Below are 22716 nucleotides of genomic sequence, written 5' to 3'. Positions count from 1 at the left end.
CTAGAGAAAGTGTAAGGACTGTGCTAAATGCTTGAGTATAGATTCTTGAATGAGAGTAAAATTAACCTTATAAAGCCACTTCAGCCAAATGTCTGACACACACAGCCCAACTGAACCCTGTTATCTTTACCTTCAAAATATCATCTCTATTTATTGTGTAACATGCTCCAAAATTCAATTTTGCACCAGAGTCTAATTTCATCAATGTCTCATTTCTGTTTCTGTCTCTGTTTTAATAGTGTCTTCTCAAAGACAGTTCTATTTCAAAATAGCATTCGATTAGGAAATTGAAGAGTTCTCGAAAACACTTTCCCTGTCCTAAGACAGTCTTCATTAGCAGGTATGTTCAGAATTAACTAATTCTGCAGCAGGTGTCACTGACCCCAAACTTAGGTATGAAAGAGTAGGAGGATGCAGTAGAAATTGAAAGAGCTTTTGAAAATCAATATAATGTGAGGTTGTACAAGATGCCACAATATAAGGAGTTGCTCTTGGAGAAGCAGTAGGATGGCAGGGTCAGAGGGCAGTGGGTCAGGTTTTCCTTAGGATCTGAATGGGGAACAGGTAACCATGAAGGAGGCACCTAGCTGGGAAATACTGTTGCAGAGCAGATAACAATCTGCTAAATAAAGATGGCATCGTGACAGCAACCACACAGTCTGCAGGAAGAGAGAGATTTGCCATGAGATTCTCCTAAGATTTCCTTTTTAGACTTTTAGGGCTCAGTGCAAATAAATTATTTCCTGAAACTTTCCCAGAAAGAATGTGTTTAATTCTCTTGGTCTTCAGAAATAAACAGATAAAATATTCCCTTAAGGAAATGCAAATCAAAACCACATTGAGATACCACCTCACACCAGTCAGAATGGCTAAAATCAACAAGTCAGGAAATGCAGATGCTGGCGAGGATGCGGAGAAAGGGGAACCCTCCCACACCGTTGGTGGGAATGCAAGCTGGTGCAACCACTCTGGAAAACAGCATGGAGGTTCCTCAAAAAGTTGGAAATAGAGCTACCTTAAGACCCAGCAATTGTACTACTGGGTATTTACCCTAAAGATACAAATGTAGGGATCTGAAAGGGAATATGCACCCGTATGTTTATAGCAGCAATGTCCACAATAGCCAAACTATGGAAAGAACCTAGATGTCCATCAACAGATGAATAGATGAAGAAAATGTGACATATATATATATATATTATATATATATATATATATATATATATATATATATATATATACCATGCAGCCACCAAAAGAAATGAAATCTTGCCATTTGCGACAATGTGGATGGAACTAGAGGGTATTATGCTTAGTGAAATAAGTCAGTCGGAGAAAGACAACTATCATAGGATCTCCCTGCTATGAGGAAGTGGAGATGCAATGTGGGGGATTCAGGTGGTAGGAAAAGAATAAATGAAACAAGATGGGATTGGGAGGGAGACAAACCATAAGAGACTCTTAATCTCACAAAACAAACTGAGGGTTGCTGGGGGGAGGCGGGTAGGGAGAGGGTGGTTGGGTTATGGACATTGGGGAAGGTATGTGCTATGGTGAGTGTTGTGAAGTGTGTAAACCTGGCGATTCGTGGACATGTACCCTTGGGGCTAATAATACACTATATGTTAATAAAAAATTTTTTAAAAATTCCCTTAAGGCCTCATTCTGGTCCACGTGTGACTAGGGATCCCCAAAATATCCTTATCTATTTGATACTTCAACGCGTTATCCTCTGAGAAACATTCTGACTCTACATTTTGACACTTGGAGGTGTTTCTCAACCACAGAGATTTGTAAACTTTATTTGAACGTTTTTATGGCATAAATAACACTTTTTAAAGACAAATTTTACAAATAATTAAATATAAATAATTCAATTACAAATAATTGACATACTAGACTATTAAAAACATTTCTGAAGCATTCTGACACTCTACTTTTTATCCATAGAAATAGTTGCAGTTTTGAGACACTGTGGCATGAGGAAAAAGTGTCTGGATTTTCTTTTTTTTTTTTTGGATTTTCTTAATCTACATTTTGGAATGCAAAATTATTTTTTCAGGTCTTACTAACTAAGCATTAATCTAATCAGATGTTTATACTAGTCATAACCTTTAATTAATGAATTTTTATTTGTTCATTCCAGAAATGCTGGCTTTCTCCATAACTAGACACTTACTGGAAGTTAATTCTTTTCTAATATGTGTTCACGGAGAAGGGTGGGGATTAAAAGTTCCTTGCATTTTACTACTAAATCTGTTTGAAAAACAATCCATTCACTCATCACCAAAGCACTTCCTTTGCAATGCTACTAATCATTTCACAATAATCACTGGACGTATTGATGTTGCTACCTTATTGGCTATATTCTTGCCTGATATAATGTGGTTCACAAAAGCACTACAAACTTTATGCCATGGTACAGAAAATAAATAAATCCTACCGTTAAAAATGCAATAAATGTTTGCACCTTGTATCACAATTGATTTGAATCCTGACTCTAATAGCTTGAGGATGAACAGAACTTCTCAGAAGAAACGGGAACACCAGAGCTGTCTGTTTGCTGTTTGAGGACTTCTCGGGGGATGCTGAGCGTTGGAAGGGGTGGCACGGTGTCTTGTCAGGGGCATATACTTTACATACCAAGTATATTCCCCTCCTTAAGCCACAGAGGTGCCTCAGGATATTGGGGTTACAAAGAAATGTCCTTTTGTAGCCACATTTTTAGGTTATTTTAGAATCTACAAACATCCCCAAACTCACATTTATAAGGAGTGTCTTCCTTCCTGGACATATCTCACCTAAATATTGGGCTTAGCCAGTGAAACAGACCAGAAATGACCCAACAAGGAATCTCTAGGTCCTGTCTCTCACAGCACAGTGGGCTGACCATCAACAATTATATTTAAAGTCCAGCAATTTCTAGTTCAGCAACTATATGAAGAATCCTCCAGATGTTGCTGGAAAGTATTTAACTTCGCATTTGTGAAGAAATGAATGGGGGTGGAGTATCAGTTCCAGGTTCATTTCTTCTCCCCTATTCCTGGCTTGCTTGTGGCTCTGTTGGTCCTCAGCAGAATAAATTATACCAGGGGATTCTTTCTGGAACACAGCAGAGAACTCATCCTGGTGAGTAGCCCAGACTGCATCTTCTAAGAAGATCGGTCTGAGACCTTCAAATATTTTAGTTCATTTCACTGTCTGTGTTTGTATAGCTACCAGATAACATAAAAGACAACACACAGGAGCGCCTGGGTGGCTCAGTGGGTTAAAGCATCTGCCTTCGGCTCAGGTCATGATCCCAGAATCCTGGGATCGAGCCCTGCATCGGGCTCTCTGTTCAGCGGGGAGCCTGCTTTCCCCTCTCTCTCTGCCTGCCTTTCTGCCTACTTGTGATCTCTGTCTGTCAAATAAATAAATGAATCTTCAAAAATAAAAAAAAGAAAGAAAAGAAAAAAAGACAACACACGCAAAAAAGCAAAAAATAAGGGAAGTCCCATTTCAACATGTAGAATTCTTCTGAGAAATAATAAAGACTTTTTGTATAATTTAATTCTTATGTCTTGATCATGTTATTGTTCAAATTATGCCCTCTCCTGTTTTAGATTATTCTTAATTATCTATAAATGTCTCCCACATCATTTTGATAAAAACATTTCCAAACAATGAACAATATCTAAGAACTGGATAGACTTTTAAGTTTCACAAAATGAAACTATTAGAAATGTCTAGAATTTTACATAAACTTTTCTAACTTTTCCTTTCTTTCGTGAGGATCAGACTTTCTGTTTTCAAGTCACAGTTGTTGGCTGGGTCTCTGCTTTGGTGTGCATCATGCCGTTTAGCTTTCTATGTTTGATTCTTCATCTCTAAACTGAGGTTAATAAATTTTGACCTTTTGCATTGGGGTTTTGCTCCTCTGTGAAGAATATCATGAATGCCAGCAAAGTACCCTGAGGTCTACAGATGAAAGTGCAGGGATGGAAGGAATTATTCTATTTAAGAGAGGAAAAAAGGTAGATACACATGAGTAAATCTATTTTACACGTGCCGTTCTGCTCCAGTGAAGGTGAATGGAGAGTGGTTCCCAGCGTGGGCAGAGGCTCACATGCGTGTTCTGACTGGTACGCAGTAATATTGGGGATATTACCATTCCAAGCACACAGAGATTCACTGACCTGATCAATTTGCCTCTTCATTTATTTATTCACGGCTGAATTCCACTTGCAACGCATGTGCCAAGCATTCATGTTGGCAGGTAGGGAAATAAAGATTGCTTAGTTTGTGCTTTTAAAGTGAAGCTGAGAAAAAAATTAAATTCCAAATATTTCATAAGTTTGTTTTAGCAGACTTATGTATCTCCATAAGCCTTATGCTACTTTTTGTTCAGAACAAGTGAAATACCTTGTGAAACTGGAGAACATACGTGAGGACTGCTTTACTTTCTTCAACTTGACCCCTGCATCTGTCTTTTATTAAATTGCTTTTGATCTGGGCAAGGACCATGGCGGGTAGCCTCTCTTCAGGACCAGGAAGACCATCTGTTCTGCAATTTCGCTTTTAAATTCCTTTGCAAAATACAAGGACATGAAATAGTTGTCTCTATTTCCCTCTAGGAAATACTTTTACCCTCTTTCCTGACTGAGATTCATTTTAGATAATAATACCCAAGAGCAAACTTCAAATAAGATCTGTCAAAGAAAAGTCTCCCAACAACTCATACTTGAATCCAAAATTTATAATTTTCTTCTGTAACAAAGATCATGGACTTACAGAAATTGCATGTTGCTTGTTCAATGAAACATAAATTGTTCAAGACAAGAGTAAGGAAGATGCTTCCTTTTCCTGTCTTCTGTAGAAAAGACTATACCTACCAGTTTTGTAAAACCCAGATGAAAACCACTCAAACACTCTGTTTTCAGTAAAAATATCAATCAGGTGTTCTTTCTCGATAGCTCCCCTTTGCCAGGTAAATCAAGGGCTTTCATTTATGTTGCTTCACAAAGATCCATAAAATCTGGCCATTCCTGACCTCTAGAAGTGATCATAGTTCATACTCATTGAGCATTTGTATGTATCAGGTGCTGCGCTAGTATCCAAACTGATACTAACTTTTACCTTTCCCAATTCAAATAATAATTCCAAGAACCGCCATGGCAAATAGTGATAGTTTCCCATGTTACAAGTGTGTAAACTTGAGTGTGTGAAGACTGAGTAACTTTCTTAGAGACTCAAAGCTAGTGAGTGACAGAGACAAGATACAAAGTCAGGTCTGACTGATTTCAGAATCTTTCTCTTAACCCCTGTACTGTGCTGTCCACCATCAACACCTCTGGACATGAGACACTTTGTTTTATTGTCTCCCTATTGTTGGGTGCTACTCTCTATCTTCCTTACTCTCCATCCCAGTGAAGTTCAGACTCACCTGCTCTAACCTGTTCACCCAGAGTCCCTGCTGATAAGCAACAATTGCTGAGCTTTCTGCTGTTCTTTATAAATGTGTGAGGTAGCAACTTTTTTTCTCTGAAATATGTTTGTCTTGTGCCGTTCTCGATAAGTACCGATCCACTATATACCCTCAAAGAAATTGTATTTATTCCCAACTGGTTTGTTTTCTGTTTAAACTGAGTAAGATTACTGACAATTCTAGTACCTGCCATTGTTTCAATAAGTGGGTTTTTATTAGAATGGGAGAAGAGAAGTAGAAACTTAGGAAAACCCAAGCTAAACTATGCGATTGGCAAAATGTGACCCCTTGATCCTTGGAAGTTTTCCTTATCTGTCCAGTTCTCTTTTCATTAGACAAGTCAGCTGTTGGAAGGGTCTTTTGTAACAGGCATGATCACCTTGGTGTAACCATTTCCAGAAGTATGGTATTTGAGATTAACATTCTGTTGTTTGGTGGAAGGTCACTGAAAACTCCTAAGTAATTGTGGATTTAACTTTTTCTCTTTGCAGTTTTATCCATTCTTGCTTTGTGTATTTGGAAGCTTTGTTATTGGGTATAGAAACATTTAGGCTTATTTTGCCATTCTGATTTATTTATCCCATATAATTATGAAATAACCCTTTTTTATTCCCGGGAATAAATCTGCTCTAAAATCTACTCTGCTTTTGAGTAATTGAGCCCTCCCATCTTTCTTTCACTGCTGTTGACATAATATATCTTTTTATATTCTTTTAACCCATTGTATCTGTATTTTAAAAGTTTGTTTTTGTAGTCAACATATAGTTGGAGCTTACTTTTTAATCCAAACTGATACTTTTAATTCCAGTGTTTAGACCATTTACATTTAATTTGATTAGCGATATATTTAGATTTTAGTTGTTACCCTGCTATTTGTTTTGAAACTCTCCCATCTATTTTACCTTCCTTTTTACTTTCTTTCTGCCTTCTTTTGGACTGAATAAATGTAGTGATTTCCTTTTATCTTCTGTGTTATCCTATTGGCTAAAACACATTGTTTTCTTAATACTAATGGTTGCCATAGAGCATATTGTGCACTTCTTTATTGATCACAGTCTACTTTCAATTGTTATTCCACCATTTCATGTATTTAATAAGATCTTTCAACACATTTGTTATTTCTTCCCCTTGGGTTTTGTGCTATTGTCGTCAAACATTTTAATTATAAATTTGTTATAAATTCCCTAAAACATAGCTATTATTTTGGCCTACATTGTCTAAATACATTCAAATTCTAATACATATGTCTTATTTATCCTGTAGTTACTATTTCTGGTATTTATTCTTTAGTGTAGATGTGCATTTCTATCTGATATTATTTTCCTTTTGCCCAGTGATATTCTTTAACATACTCTGTGGTTGTGTTCCTGAATTTTTCCAGTTTTTCTTGTCTTAAAATATTATTATTTCATCTTCCTTTTTAAAAAAAAAGATAGTTTGGGGGGCATCTGTGTGACTCAGTTGGCTAAGCATCGGACTTTTGGTTTCAGTTCAGGTCATGATCTCAGGGTCATGAGATTGAGCCCTGCATCGGGCTCCCTACTCAGCACAGAGTCTTCTTGAAATTCTCTCACTCATATCTCTGCCCCTGCTCACGCTCTCTCTCTATCTCTAAAATAAAATAAATAAAATCTCTAAAAAAAGATATCTTCACTAAGTATAAAATTTTATTTTGAGAAATTTTTAATTTTCTACGCAAAATTTAAATATGTTGCTCCACCGCTTTCTCACTTGTATTGTTTCCAATAAGAACTCTTTTGCCATCCTACTCTTTGTGCTGTGTAAGAATATGTCATTTCTCTTTAGATGTTTAAAAAAAATTCCACTTTTTTACTGATTTAGAAGGGGCGGGACAGGGAATGGGTGAGCCTGGTGAAGGGTATTAAGGAATGCATGCATTACCTGGAGCACTGAGTGTTATATGCAAACAGTGAGTCATGGAACACTACACCAAAAACTAATGATGTACTATATGGTGACTAACATAACACAGTAAAAATCAATCAATAAATAAATGACCCTTAAAAATAAAAATAAAAATAAAAATTTGATAATAACAAGTGTTGGTATAGTTTTCTTGTGCTTGAGATTTTGAGGACAATCTGTGGGTTTTAGTTTTCAGGAAATTTGGAAAACTTTCACCCATTATATTTGCAAATGTTCCCTCTCCCTTTTTCAGAGACTCAGGTTGTGCAATCGTCCAGTTGATCACCATCTTTTATCTAATTTATCTAATTTTTGAGCTCCCAGGATATAGTTATATGTCCTAATGTATGCTTTTGCCAGTTCTAACATGTGTCAGTTCTTTATTGTTCTCAACTGATTATTTTCCACATCTTAGGCTGTGCTTTCATGATAATCTTTGCATGCCTGATAGTCTATTAGATGTTATTAAATTCTCCTTGCTCTTGCTTTAAATTTCTTTAAATTTCTTTAAATTTGGTTCTGAAATGCAACTAAGTTACTTGTAGTCAGATTTGTACTTGGATTTCTTGCTTTTATGATTTGCCAGGCAAATCCAAATCCATAGCAAATTATTGTCTACTAAAGCAAGGTCTTCCTGAATTTTTTTTTTTTTTTTTTTTTTACATAGGCTTCATGCCCTGCATGAAGCTCAACACAGAGCTTGTACTCAACGACCTTGAGATCAAACCCTGATCTGAGATCAAGGGTCAGATGTTTAACTGACTGAGTTACCCAGATGCCCCAAGATTTCTCTGAGTTCTAAACTCACTGTTCCATGAATTTTTCCAGTTTCATTGGTGAGAACAAGTGCTGTTCCTGATCCTGTATGAATGCTAGGCACTGGGGCCATCAATTCTTTCAGGTGGCCCTTTTCCGGGCTCTGAGTAGTCTTTTCACTGCAATTCAGACTGCTGAAAATTTGAGGGGTTCCCTCCATAGATCTCTAAGGTTTTTCTCTGTGCAGCCTTGAGCACCCAGCATTTGCTAAGCCAAATCTGTGGCTAGATGTCTTTAAACAAAATCTCTTTCAGTTTTCTGTGTTCCTTAAACACAGTTTAACTTTGCTGATTTCCTTAACACAACAAATCTCCACCTCTCCAGTCTGTCTTAACTTTTCCTCTGTGCTTCGAATGCATTTTGTGTCTACCCCCATTGAAAAACTCAATACCATCTTATAAAAATATCTATTTACTTGTCTGTCTTCCTTGAAGGGAAAATTATTGATTTGACAATTTGATGTCCCTATTATATAGTAGTAGTTGACAGTATGTGTTGTTGGGTAAATAAGACAGAATTCTCAATCATTTCTGTAACTCTGAGACAGTGCATCCGGGTATCTGAGATGCTTGTGAAAGAAATAGAGTCATACCTGGAAGCTTCAAACAAGATTCCAATAAAGTGTCAGTTGTTGTGAGCAAATGAATACATTTCCTCTTCTAGGCTATTCAGGTTTTACATATGGGTAATATCAAATATTAAATAAATATAACGTATTTATGTGGGCTTTGAAATTGTGTAGAACAATTTCCAGAAGATCTTTGTTCATACGGTAAGCTTTCACTTCAAAAACCAGATTATTAGGATGCCTGGGTGGCTCAGTTGGTTCAGCCACTGCCTTTGGTCATGATCCCAGGGTCCTGGGATTGAGTCCCTCATTGGGGTCCTTGCTTGGCGGGGAGCCTGCTTCTCTCTCCGCCTCTGCCTGCCACTCTGCCTGCTTGTGCATGCTCTCTCTCTTTCTCTCTTTGACAAATAAATAAATAAATAAAATCTTAAAACAACAAGAACAACAACAACTAGATTATTATGTATAGGGAGACTAAGGAAGAGTGAGCAGGAGGGCAGATAGGATTGGAGATTTTAAAAGCCTTTCTCCCTTCTGACCATGGCTGTCTCTTAAGGCTTAGACACTCTGCTATTTATCAGCTCTAGAGAATTGTCGATGGTTTTTTGTTTTGTTTTGTTTTACTTTGCCTTGTTTTTTTCTACATACGGGCCATTCTTTTATTTCTTGTAATTCTCTCTTATTTAAAAGCCTCCAATGTTCCCTCTGTGTCTCTTTCTAGTTCTGTGAAACTCTTTTATGTTTTTTAAATATTTATTTATTTATTTATTTATTTATTTATTTATTTGAGAGAGAGAGCTAGAGGGCTGGGAAGGGTAGGCAGAGGGAAAGAGAAACTCAAGCAGAGCCCAACACAGGGCTCGATCTCACAACCCGAGATCATGACCTGAGCTGGAGCCAAGAGTCAGACGCTTAACAGACTATGCCACCCAGGCACCCCTTGTTCTTTGTGCTTGGAAATATCCTCTCTTTGAAAGGTTGGTCTTGCCTCCTTCTTCAGCTATTTAGCCCAGATGTGGTTATCTGATCACCTTTTCTCATAAGCATGTCCCCTCTTAGGAAAGAGCTGATGGTCATTGAAGTTTGGGGCTCTCGGTTTAGGGGTGGGCAATAGCCCATTCCCGCATTAGGGCCTCACTGGAGAGGTATGTGATTTTTGCCGTTCCTGGGAGCTATCTTCTCTACCTGATTCAGAAAATGAAAACAAATTAAATGGATATAGATTTCAGACAGTTTAAAATCACTTTGCATGGGTTAAGAGAGACTAATCTTCAAATATCTTCTCAATTCAGGATTAAGTGCCAAACTTCAAGAGGCTCGTTTGATTGTGGCTGTTTCTCAATTTGTTCAATTTCATTAGGTGTGCTTAGTGGCCAGTTCGGAAGTGGAAATCCAAACAGGTAATGAGCAACGTCCAATTTGCATGTAAGCCAATTGTTTTTGAGAAAAGATTAATTAAAAGAAGTGGTAGGTTAATTTAAATCAAGCAAGGCCAAGCATCTATCTTGAGTGTAAATCCCTGACCCATTTTTATCCTCCTGGATAGGATGTAGAAATCTGCATTGGATAAATATCTCCACCAGGAAAAAAGGAGTTGAGAATCTTATTTAGAGCTTTGAACTAAGTCTTTCACAATTTAACAGATGCTCTTAAATGAAACAAGCTCATTTCACCAAGTGTATTTAATAGCATCAATTTTCATGAAAAAGAGTAGGTATGTTTTGCAAGTGAGGGGGCCGGGGTCAATGTGGAGAGAAAAGTGCACCCTATAACCTCGTCTCCCTTCACGCGTTCCCATATGACACATTTTTTGACTTACGTTTTCACAGGCACATAAATGACTGCAGATAGGTAGCCAGGGTGGTTCCAACAAGAACTGGGGTTCAGCTTGGCAGCACACTTCTGTAGTGATTGTGACAAGCTTTGATAAATAAGCTGACAACTACATTTATCTTGGAGAAGAGAATAACATCGATGGAAAAGGCACTTTTTTACTCTGTCTATCCAGAAAGTCACCTCTGCACCCAGGACAAAGTTGAAGAAGGAGGCTTATGGATGTAAAAGAAAAGTATATTACTTATAGCACACTTTCTTTTTGCTTCTCTGTCCATAGAGACTGAAGGAATTAAAGCAACGGGAATTTGCTCGAAACGTAGCTTCTAAGTCATGGAAAGATGAGAAGAAACAAGAAAAAGCACTTAAAAGGCTTCACCAGCTGGCCGAGTTAAGACAACAGTCTGAATGGTAAGAATTAGAGGTGTCCAGGATGGGATGGTTCAAAACTCCCTTCAATCATCAGGAAAATGTCGAAGATAAATTTGCTTGATTCACTGTTACAACGTGAACAAATTGTAATTAATCAAAAGATATATTTGGGGACAAATAGTTCTAGTAGTTAAAGGCTCATGAGTTAGTTCTTTCGGTATCTGACTTTTTTCTTTCCCAATATTATTAATTTTATGTGCACTTTAAGGAAATGATCTAAGGATGATTCTAATGTAGTGGCCTTTATTGTCCAGTTGATTTAAATGGGCCCATATAGCTCTTTAGTAATTATTTTAAGTTTTATAATAATAATTTTTAAAAAACATAAAGGACAATGCATCTTTTGGGGAGGAAAGAAATCTTCATTTCCCTGTGTGTACATTTCCCTGTACACACCTGAACTTGGAATAAATAGCACCACCATTGTCCAGATGACAAAAGAAGATGTAATTAATGTGGTTGAAAGTACCACACCGTGACATTTAAATTGATAATTATAACACACGTTATACTAATACATTCTTGTAGCTTAAAAATAGCTGTTTTGCAGAAGCTTGGAACTGCCGAATGTTTCAAAGTGAGGCAATTGTTACCTGGAACTCAATTAAATTTGCTGGTTGTGATTTGTGTTCCTATGAATCATAATGTTGAACACCTAATGTAGGTAATTAATGCAGTTGACAGCAGCCTAGTGAATTGTGAAATTTATAGCTCCGTGCCACAATGTAAACTGCTGTTTTTGAAATGAAAAACAATATGTGAGAAATTTGAGAATGAATGACTCGAATTATTGAGTACTATAAAATATTAGAGCTCAAATTTGATTCTAAGAAAATATTTATTTGAAGGATCAATTTATGAGTAAAAACACAGTATCCTTAAATATATTCTTATATTTGTACTGCTATCTTAGAATAATTTAATTAACTTATCAAAATCCATAAAAGATGATCATGAAAAAATTCAGTGAGAAATTTGGTTTTAAAAAAAATAACGTTTGAAAAAATATGTGTCCAGAGGTGAGGTTAGTATAAAAATGCATGTTCCGAGGTCCTCTATAATCCTAGAAACAGGACACACAATGGTACTGAGCTTTCTATCTGCCAACAATGAACAACATTTCTCTGTCCATTATTCTCATAACAAAGGCTTCTAAGTAGGATGATGCAGATAACAAGAAAATTCTTCTATGATCCTATAGAGGAGGGAGGAGAATTTACTAGTAGTAAGAATATTCAAATCAGACTGATGGAAAAAATGATGGCAGAAAGGTAATGGAGCTTATGAAGGGCTGTCAACTTTGGCCATATCTGTGTAATTCAACACAACCTGGTTCCTCAGCCAACCTCGTTATCATATGGGGGTGGAGAGTCATTCTGTTTGTGAAATTCTACTATGTATAAATTTAAGTAGAGTGCATATTGATATGGACATTGTTCCAAAATTCAAAAATTATAGGACCATTGACTCTGAAAAAAATGGAATTCCTTATATAAGAGCTGGATAATGTAGGACATTAGGATATTATATAATTTAAAGAAATTGTGTTGTATGGATATGGGAAAGCACACTTTTGCACAGAAGATAATTAAATTGTGCATGTATTTAGTTGCCAAGAGTTAGAATTTTGGGAGAGCTATTAGAATGGACAATCAGTTAATAAGAATGAAGGGGTACCTGTATAGTCATTTTTTAATTATAATTAAAAACAATTATGTAAAAAATATAGAAAGAAACTAGAGGAAGTTCTAGGAAAGGAAGTAAAATCATAAATAAGAATATGACTATAAAAATTAAACCATTAGTTATGTTAAAAGGCATAAACTTCTACTAAAATAATAGAATTGAAAACCACAAAGATAGAAAAGTGGGGTTATTCCAAAGTAATAAAAATAAACCAGATTTAAGATAAGGGAATTTAAACTGTAGAAAGCAATGAGATAAAGAATTTAAAGCACATACCTTAGTGGGTAGAAAAGATTGATAATGAGGGTAAAATGCTAACACTTGTAAAAATATAATCATAAATGTAGATTGGATTATAAAGTGAGAACAAGAAGTAGGGACAAGAAGAACAAAATATAATACAAAAACAATAAGAGGACTAAAAATATTTAAAAGAATATAAAAGAAGCTTACACATTAGAGAGATAAACGGTAAAATAAAACAGCAATACAGCAAAGAACATTTAGGCTTACATAAATCAAAGCAAGAAAACATGCAGAAGTGCCACAATAATAAGCAAAAATATTATTAAGGGAAAAATAGCAGTAATATAAAAATAGTAAAATATCTGAGTCATGATGGAATCATGAGAGGTGGAATGACAATATTCATACACCAGACCTTTGAAATAATTTGTGCTACATGCTGATGTTATCAGACTAACTGACATTCCTAGAGAAGGTAACTTAGCAGAAGTATAGCTGCAACTTAATCTGAAGTGTCTCTTCGGCCCTGAGGCAAAATCCGGAGCTGTGGCTCTCTCCGGTCCTCATCCTTCTAAGCCCCAGACTGCAGGCACTTTAGAAGACCAATAACTGTGATTAATCTCTGTGCTATCTATTTCCCTTTATGTTTGAAAGAAATATTTAACAAGCCATACGCTATCTCAGAGTGTTCCTTTCCTTTCTTTTTTGAAGTTTTTACTTAAATTCTAGTTAGTTAACATATTGTATATAGTGTTGGTTTCAGGAGTAGAATTTAGCAACTTGCATGCAACACGCAGTACACATCACAACAGGTGCCCTATGTTAGGGTGTTCCTTTCCATTCCTCATGCTGAATATGCCTAAACCCCCTCTCTAAAAAAGCATTTTTAAAATGATCCAAAAAAAGAAGATTAATGTGATGAGTAAGAAGAAAGTTTTCGTTATCAAACAGTTACTGGAAATTTTCAAAAATTTATTTTCCACCAGAGTCAAGGGAACACTGTAATTTGAAAGCTACAGCCATTAGTTTATGAAGAGGGAACAATCTGAAAGTATTAAAGAATGAATGGTGGCCGAAACTATTGTAAATTAAAATCCATATGGGCGTAGTAAGTGATAGATTGGATATTGTAAAATATTGAACTGGTAAAATAGAAATTAAAAGCAAGAAGTTCTTTCTGAACAAGAGAAATACACTAAAGACACTAAAGTACTGAGATAAATAATAAGACCTAACAGATATATCAGGAGAGCCAATACACTTAACATGTAAATTCCAGGATGAAAAGCTAAGCAGGGAAGAAGCAGTAATCAGAGAAATCAGAAGAAAATAAAACCGGACTGAAGAAGTTGAATTGAAAGTACCCAGCAGTACTAGCAAATATTAACCCAAAGAAATCAATCTGTAACTATGGTCTGGCAAAATGTGATATTGATATATATATATATACATACACATACATATATGTATAGGTATATATACACAGTAAAATAATAATAATAATAAATAATAAAAATAGATCCTCAATAGTAAATGATATTTATATCAATATATATAAATATAATTAAAATAATAATAATAAATAGTAATAAAAATAGACCCTCAATAGCAAATGTGATAAAAATACATTATAGATTGGAAATATAATAAATATATATACATAAGTGAAAAGGAAAATTGCAAAATCATACAACTGCCCCAGTGGATTCATTTCAAAAGTGAATAAAAGGAGGCTAAGTATTTTTCTATAATATTAAACATGTAAATATGAGGAAGCAAAGTATATGGAATTTGGTGGACAAAAGGAATGTTCTTCCAGAGTTTTATACTAATTGGCCAAATAGTCATAACTGAAGGCAACAAGAAATAGTTTCTTAGAGAAAGGCTCAGAACACTTCTCCATTAGAATCAAAGCTACATATGGAAAAGATATCACTCGTTTTAGTATTGTATATTCAGGTAACAAATGACTGAATAAAAAATAAATAAATAAGAACCTAAACTAGGAAAAGGCAAACAGACATACATCAAAGCCAAGTCAAAGAAAAAAGATGTGATTTGTGTTGTCCTCCCCCCAGGAAGGCCTTGTTTGTAGTTTTAAGGCAGAACATTAAAGAGACAATTTTAACCTAAAGACTTTCATCTCTTATGCTACTGTTGTTTCCAGTTTTCTGACTAAATTACTAATTTAAACTCAGCGGAATGAATAATGTCTACAAAGCTGTTAAAAGATAAAACAGATACATGCATAAAATGTAGAAAATATTTAGATGAGGAAAATGCAAAAGAAAAGATTTCTAAATAATTGAAGCTATGGAGATGGCATGTGGACGTGGGTTACTTTATTATGCATTCGGTATAATTGGTCAGAATAGTGAGCAGTCATGGAGGAAGAACTAGCCACACTGTTTCAAAGGGAAGCAAACAGGAGGGATTTTAAAACTGAGGCAACAAAAAATTATAAACGAGTAGCCGTTACACGAAAAGGCAAAAGTCACTTTGGAAGTGACTTATCATATCGTTCCCTTTCATTTCTTATTTAATGTGAAGTCACTGATGGAAAAACTCTTTGTGAAACAATGTTAAATCTATATTCCAAAAAACAAAAAGCAAAACCCCATAGGTTCTGCAGAACATCTATTGGGATGTAAATGTAGCACTTTATTTTCTTCTGCAGCACAAGCATAAGATAGTCACCTGCTATTGCTTCTTGCTAATTTCAAAAGAACACACTTAAGTGACGCATTTTAGAAACAGCCTCTATGAAACATGGGTGTTGTGAGTTGTATAAACACGGTGAAATAGTTATCTTTCGTAAAGAAAGTAACTCATGATAAAAATGCTAACAAATGTATATATAGATAAAATTTCAAATCTAATGTTTTAGTCATGTAAATATTTATTGTATTTACAGTGTTTCTGGAAATGGACCAGCATACAAAGCTCCCAGGATAGCCATAGAAAAGCAACTCCAGCAAGGAATTTTCCCAGTTAAGAATGGCAGGAAGGTATCGTGCATGAAAAGCACTCTTCTCCTTAAAGGAAAGAATCTGCCCAGAAGCATTGCCGATAAACAACGGTCTGCCATGCAAAACCGACACCAGTTGCAAACGGACAGACGTTATTTGTTCGGAAATCGGGTATCACAAACCTCTTTGGATCTCAGCAATGCAAACCACAGGACAGGAGTATCGTTTTCTTTTTCCAAAAAAGTGCATTTGAAATTAGAATCTTCAGCCTCTGTTTTCAGTGAGAACACAGAGGAAAGCCATGATTGTAACAAGTCACCCACCTACAAAGCAAAACAAACTGCAGAGAAATGCAAGTGCCGCAGGTTTGCAAATGAGAATACGCAGCTCGCTAAGGAAAAAGATATAAACATCACACCACGCCATCTGGAGAGTGTCTTACACAATACCTTCTCCATAAGCTCTCAAATCCTGCAAAACAAAAATGACTCTATTGATGAAACGGTAGAAGATTCGATTGGCATTCATGCTTCATTCTCTAAATCTGATGTTCATCTTTCGGATGTGGATTTGACTCCTTGCAGCAGAGAAAAAGAAACTAGAAGTACACTGAAGAACTCTTCAGAAAACTGCATTCATCACTCATGCCAAGCAAGAGCTTCCTCCAGCCCACCAAACATTTACAAGCCCAGTGATGCCAGGATATTTGAGTGTCTGGATGAGTTTCCATCGCTGGAGCCGAGTAAGCAAAACAGTACAGTGCATCTGAATCCCGACTCCGGAATGGAGATGAGAGACGCATCTTTAGATGAAACAGAAGGAGTTAGCCTTGTAAGAGACGTGTGTCCCCACGATACGAAGTCGAAACCATTGCCTTTTCTCCACGTACAAAGTAAGGATGGCCACACCACTCTCCAGTGGCCCACGGAACTTCTGCTCTTCACAAAAACAGAGCCCTGCATCTCTTACGGATGCAACCCCTTGTATTTTGATTTTAAGCTTTCTCGGAACGCCAAGAGTGACCATGATTCAGAGGACCTAAAAACAGAACTGATGAAGGAGCCCTCGGAAATGAAGACAACAATACAGAGCCAAGTCTCAGGTTTAACCGAAGACCAACAAAAATTGATCCAGGAAGATGATCGGTCTCCGAAACCAAAGATGATGATAGCTAATCCAGATTGGGAAAATTTCCAGAGAAAATATAATTTGAGCTGCAACAATTCTAAGCCAAATATGAATCAACATAATTTTAGCGCAAGTGATTTGGAAATGAAAAATCCTGAAGTGCCTGCTTACCTTGATATCTCTCTGAAGAACTGTGTAGAAAACAACAATAATAGTGATAAGGAACTTAAGGAACCTTCCAGGGCCCACTGGCAAAGCTGTCAAAGGGTCATCCTAAATGAAGCAAGTGAGGGCCTAGCTTTTTCTCCTTATATCTCGAGGACTAAGAAACCAAAACTGATTCCTCGCAATCTTCATTCAGATTTTGAAGATGCAAATCAGTTCACCCGGAATTCTAGTTCTTACCCAGTGAGGGGTCACGGTGGTCACGAGAAGGACTTCAGTGTAATTTTGAATAGTAACCACACAGGCATGACCCACAGGACTTCCGGATGTAGAAACCAAACTTGCAGGAGAGATTCCCCAAACCTGTCTCTGACTAGGCTTTCTAGCCCTTCAGACACGTGCCCCCGCAGCATATCCAGCCTGAGAAGTGGTTGTTCAAGTCCTAAGTCTAGGGGGAATGGCCAAGGTAATTTGTTCTTCTTTTGCAAAAGGGAACACAACTCCTCTGAAAGGCGCAAAAGGAGACACCAAAAACACAGCTGCCTCTGCCCATCTGAGGAGATGGTCAAGGGCACCTGCCTGCCATCTGAAATACAGAGAGATCGGAATTGCAGATCGTGGGAATCGGCTAAGAATGAAAAATACTCCACACATAAATACGGTCGCTGTAGACAAAGACCTAAACCAGGCAAAAATCAGCAGCAGTTTTCAGGGACCAAATCCAGGAGAATCCCCCACTGTGATTCTAGCTCACAGCTGTCCTGTCCTGGGAACAGTGAAAAGCCACCACATTGCCAGGGACCTCGGCACGGCAGATGGGGCTCTCACTCAGGAGAGAGTGTTTATTGCTTAAATAAAAGCAAGAGAAGTCAAGAGTCTTCGGACAGCCCTCATATTTGTGACCTGGGAAAAGTAAATTCCATGCAGTGTCACTCTGGGAACATCAGCTGCCTTCTAAGAAACTGTTCCAGCAGCCCTTCAGAAACCACAGAGTTGAAGGAAGGAGAGAGGACCCCCCTGACAGCCAAAAGTCTTTTAGAAAGAGTGCAAGCCAAGCGATGTCAGGAACAATCAACTAATTTTGAGGTCTCTTCAAAGAATCACAAAAACGAATCAGAGACTCATTCACAAATTCAATGCACAATTCAATTTACACCACTGGGCTGTCACCCACCAGCATTGCCTTTGTCTGAAAAAACACAGAACGCAAGGAAAAAAACGAATGATCAAGGCAGTGCGATTCAAAGGACTCTAGAGAAAGACCAAGTCAGAAGTTCACCGACAAATAATGTCGCTGTTTTAGGAGATCCTGATTGTAATAACCATCTTTCTAAAGGTCTAATTCATGTGGTAGCAGATTCTCAGTCACCAAACATGAAAAAGAACCCAACAACAAAAGAACAAGTAAAACCTTTAATTGGTGAAGTCCAACATTTTATTCAGCGCCGTGACCCAGTACCAAATGATTTCCCTGGTGCTTTTCCATCTAACAGATATACTGGTGTTACAGATTCAACAGAGACCAAAGAGGACCAGATTAAACTAGGCTTGGAGGATGTGAGCCTGCCTATGAATCATGGAGAGGGAAATATAAACCCTTACTGTGACAGAACTATGCAGAAGCATGACAAAGTAGAAGATGAATCAGAAGCGTGCCATAAATCCAGCTCGCCCCCTTTAATTCAACAGCCAATCACATTTTCTCCGGAAGAAATAGATAAATACAAGCTCCTCCAGCTACAAGCCCAGCAGCACATGCAGAAACAGCTCCTATCGAAGCATCTTCGAGTTCTGCCCGCTTCAGGGCCGGCTGCCTTCTCCCCGGCCTCGGCCGTCCAGACGGTCCCGGTTCACCAGCACGCCTCCATCACCACTATCCACCACACGTTCCTGCAGCATTTTGCTGTTTCTGCTTCCTTAAATTCCCATGGCGGCCCCCTCCCCATAGCTCATCTGCATCCTCTTTCCCAGCCACATTTCACTCCATTCGCATTTTCGCCTCTGACTCCCACGATCATCCCAGCACACCCCACTTTCTTAGCGGGCCACCCCCTACATGTGGTCACCGCTGCTCCCTTCCACCCGCCCCACATCACACTTCAGCCCCTGCCCTCGGCCGCTTTGATCCCCACGTTGTTTGGCCCTCACTTAAACCCCGCCACTGCTTCCATCATCCACTTGAACCCTTTAATCCAACCGGTGTTTCAAGGTCAAGATCTTTGCCATCATTCTTGCTCCAGTCAGATGCAACCGTTAAACGGAGTGAAAGAGGCCTTAAATGTATCAGCGCACTTGAACTAACAGGTGTCCAAGCCCCTCTTGCGGATAAATAAAACACATTGTCGCTACCTACAGAAATGGTATATTTAAAGTGATCTATCTATCTGATTATTATTAAGATTTTAAATATTGGTGCCAATTCAAAATGTGACCAGTATACAAATCTGAACTGAATTGCCAATATCAAAACAGGAGCATTTTAAGAATTTATTTTAACTTGAATAAATAACAGAGCAAATTTAAAGTAACTCTGTGGAAGGGTAGAGGGAAATGTGTTAAAGGTATGTTTGGATGAATTCTCACATAATATTATAAAATGATAACAAAACATTCAGGCAGGTCATTGATATTACAAAGAAAATAAACTGGAACATAATATTGTATGCTCTAGGTGTTTGCTGCGCGAGTGAATGAATGGATCACACGTTTGGTTTTATGCATCAGGTAATAATAGAAGGTCAGTGAATTAAACTGTTTATCAAAAATAATTCCTATGGTTAACTACTGACCAAGCTTTCAATCAATACAATCTGTTTCAATTAAAATAATTTATATTTTCATAGGAAATAAGAGATGGCAAGAAATTTTCTGATTAATTCAAGTTGAAAATTACTCTTCAGTGAAAAACAATCTTTACACAGATTGTATCATTGAGTTTCTGTGAAAAGTTGGGTTATCATCCTTTCACATACATCTGTGTTAAGAGAATTTTGTAACTGTAAGAATCATCAACATCTAAAATTAAGAATGTTTAATTTTTGTATAAGAAAACATACATAAGCTATCACTAGTATTTGATAATGCAAAATAAAAAATAAAATACACTCAATACCATTTTGAATATATTGCTTAATCTTTCAAACATTACAGGGATTAAAATATTAAGTTTTCTTTATTCTTCTACTTAACAAATCTTACTGTGTTCACCCAAAATTATGTATAAGTAGAGAGATGAACATTTGGAAGTGTCAGAATTTTTACATGATCTTTATCGAGAAAGTCTTATAAATTACTTTGTGTATTTTACTCAATTATAGTAGATATCAGGAAAACACAGTGAATGGTGCTGAATAAAATCACCATTCGCATAGTTTTGCAAGTGATCTTAAATATTTATTCAAAATGTTTCCTAGTCCACAGAATCACATTTGTTACATCAGTATTCTGAATGGCTCTCCAGTTAGAGTTATTATTTTATATTCATAAAATGAAACAAAAACTGGTATGACTGCACATTTCCTATAATTCAAGTTTCAGAGAAAATCAACTAAACAGAAATGGAGTGATCGGCCCCCTACTGCATGTAGGATGATGGCAGTGTTTCTGTTACATGAGATGGGTGTCTTCTTCAGCCTTGTTTCATAGGGAAGACAGCCATCTTCACTGAAATTCTCCAGTGCATCAGGCAGAGTCTGGCTAAACATCTGTTCTGTTATTTCACTTAATTTTCACAAATGTATTTTGAGATGAATGTTATCATTCCTCTGTACGGATGAGGAAAATGAAGTTGAAAGCACAAATTCTTAGTAAATGATAGGAAAAGATATCTTTGATCCTGGGGGGAGAGAGGGAGAGAGACAGATAGGCAGAGATAGAAAAAGAAGATAACGTGATTTTGAAATTGTAATGTAAAGAATTTATGTAGCTTCCTAGATATCATCAGAAAGTTGCAGGATGGGGATTTTGACTGAGATATGGCAGTAGGAATGTCTAACTTACCGGAAAAGAATTGAAAAAATAAAGGAAAGGCATCAAATAGCAAAAGAAGCCCTCTGTATTTGCATGGAACATCATAAAAATCATTATAAAAGAACATTAAGAAACATTGGATGAATGTAATGGAAGTAAAATAAATAGAAAACTTATTATAAAAAAATAAACAATAATTGGACCAGCAGATTAAAAAATAATAATGTGGATGACAATTTCTTAAAACAGATTATAAAGTTGACATAGCCAAGACAGAGTGATTATGGAAACACACTAAAAGTCTTATTAGGAAAAAGAAAGTACCTGATTAATTTTTGTAATTGTCTTTGTGACAATTTCATCTCTCCAAAGGTTAGACCAGAAAATCTCTATTGAGCACTTCATTTTGACTAACAAGGACAGATTGATATGAGTTGATGGCATGGAAATGACTGTCTTGTATTATCAGTGATGACAATGTTCTCCAGCGATGCTATCTTGGGCTTTGGGAAAGAGACTTCACCATTTAAATAAGAGATAACTTATACCACAGAGTGAGAAATTATAAGTTGTGACATCACATGTGGAAATCTACAATTAGGAAATATTCCAATAAGGAGAAAAACAGTCCTTTAAACATTCCGATATAAACTGAATGGGGGAAACATTAGAATAATTTTTAAAGTGCCGTACATCCATGAGTCAAAATGAACAGAGATTAGGTTAAGGTCTTTTTAATATCTCATTTGTGGGAAATACCAAAAGAAGTTAATATTTTGCTTCTGCTTGCTGCTTGCTGCTGGGGAAGATAATCTAGTAGGATCTTTTCCACCATTAGAATGACTGGCTTTTACTGAGAGATGAGAAGCTACTGGAGAATTTTGTCACAGGGGAGACATGATTGCTTCATCTTGGATTTTTACCAGGGTCATTCGGCTATTGCACTGTAAATAATCTCCAGGAGAGTCGAGGTGGGGATGGGGAGGCTGATTAGTAGATTGGACGCAGACAAGAGAACAAAGTAATGTGCTCAGCCACAGTCTGGTGGGAATGTTGAGAAGTGCTGAGATTCTAGATTTATTATGACACTAGACCTGGGAAAGTGTGCTTCATATTGAGTATAGGGTGTAAGACAAAGAGAGGAATTAGAAATGACATAATTGTCTTTGCACCAGGATGGATTTACTGTGGATGGAAGTGGGGGGGGGGCAATGTGGGAGGGGCAGGGTAGGAGAGGGTCAGTTTAAATACTCTGTTGGAGATTCCTAAAATTACAGAAGTGGAGATATGAGTTGGTAGTTGGAAATATGGGTGTGAAGTTTGAGTAGAGGTGTGAAAATGAAATACACTTTTGGGAATCATCCACATATAGAAAGTATACAGAAGCCATTGGCTTGCATACTATCATCAGGGGTAGGTAGGGTAGATGAAGTTTTCCAGACTGAGCCCCTTAGAATTTACATCTAAGAAGGGATGTGAAGAAAGAACTAAGAAATGAGGACATGATAAAA

The 22716-nt window shown here is 37.0% G+C and overlaps 1 protein-coding gene across 1 annotated transcript in view; it reads left to right on the top strand.

The window, feature by feature from the left end:
* The window catches only part of ZNF804B (zinc finger protein 804B), a 526762-nt gene extending 504388 nt beyond the window's left edge, over positions 1–22374 (top strand). The window contains exons 4-5 of the mRNA XM_032305502.1: positions 10891–11021; positions 15889–22374. Coding sequence (XP_032161393.1) covers positions 10891–11021; positions 15889–19537 — 3780 coding nt within the window. The 3' untranslated portion in view covers positions 19538–22374. The remainder of the gene's footprint in view (positions 1–10890; positions 11022–15888) is intronic.
* The last annotated feature ends 342 nt before the right edge of the window (positions 22375–22716 follow it).

The sequence above is a fragment of the Mustela erminea genome, chromosome 11 (assembly GCF_009829155.1).
Source record: "Mustela erminea isolate mMusErm1 chromosome 11, mMusErm1.Pri, whole genome shotgun sequence".
NCBI classification, from domain to species: Eukaryota; Metazoa; Chordata; class Mammalia; order Carnivora; family Mustelidae; genus Mustela; species Mustela erminea.
The sequence above is the reverse complement of the archived record's forward strand: the minus strand, read 5'-3'. Positions and strand labels throughout refer to the sequence as shown.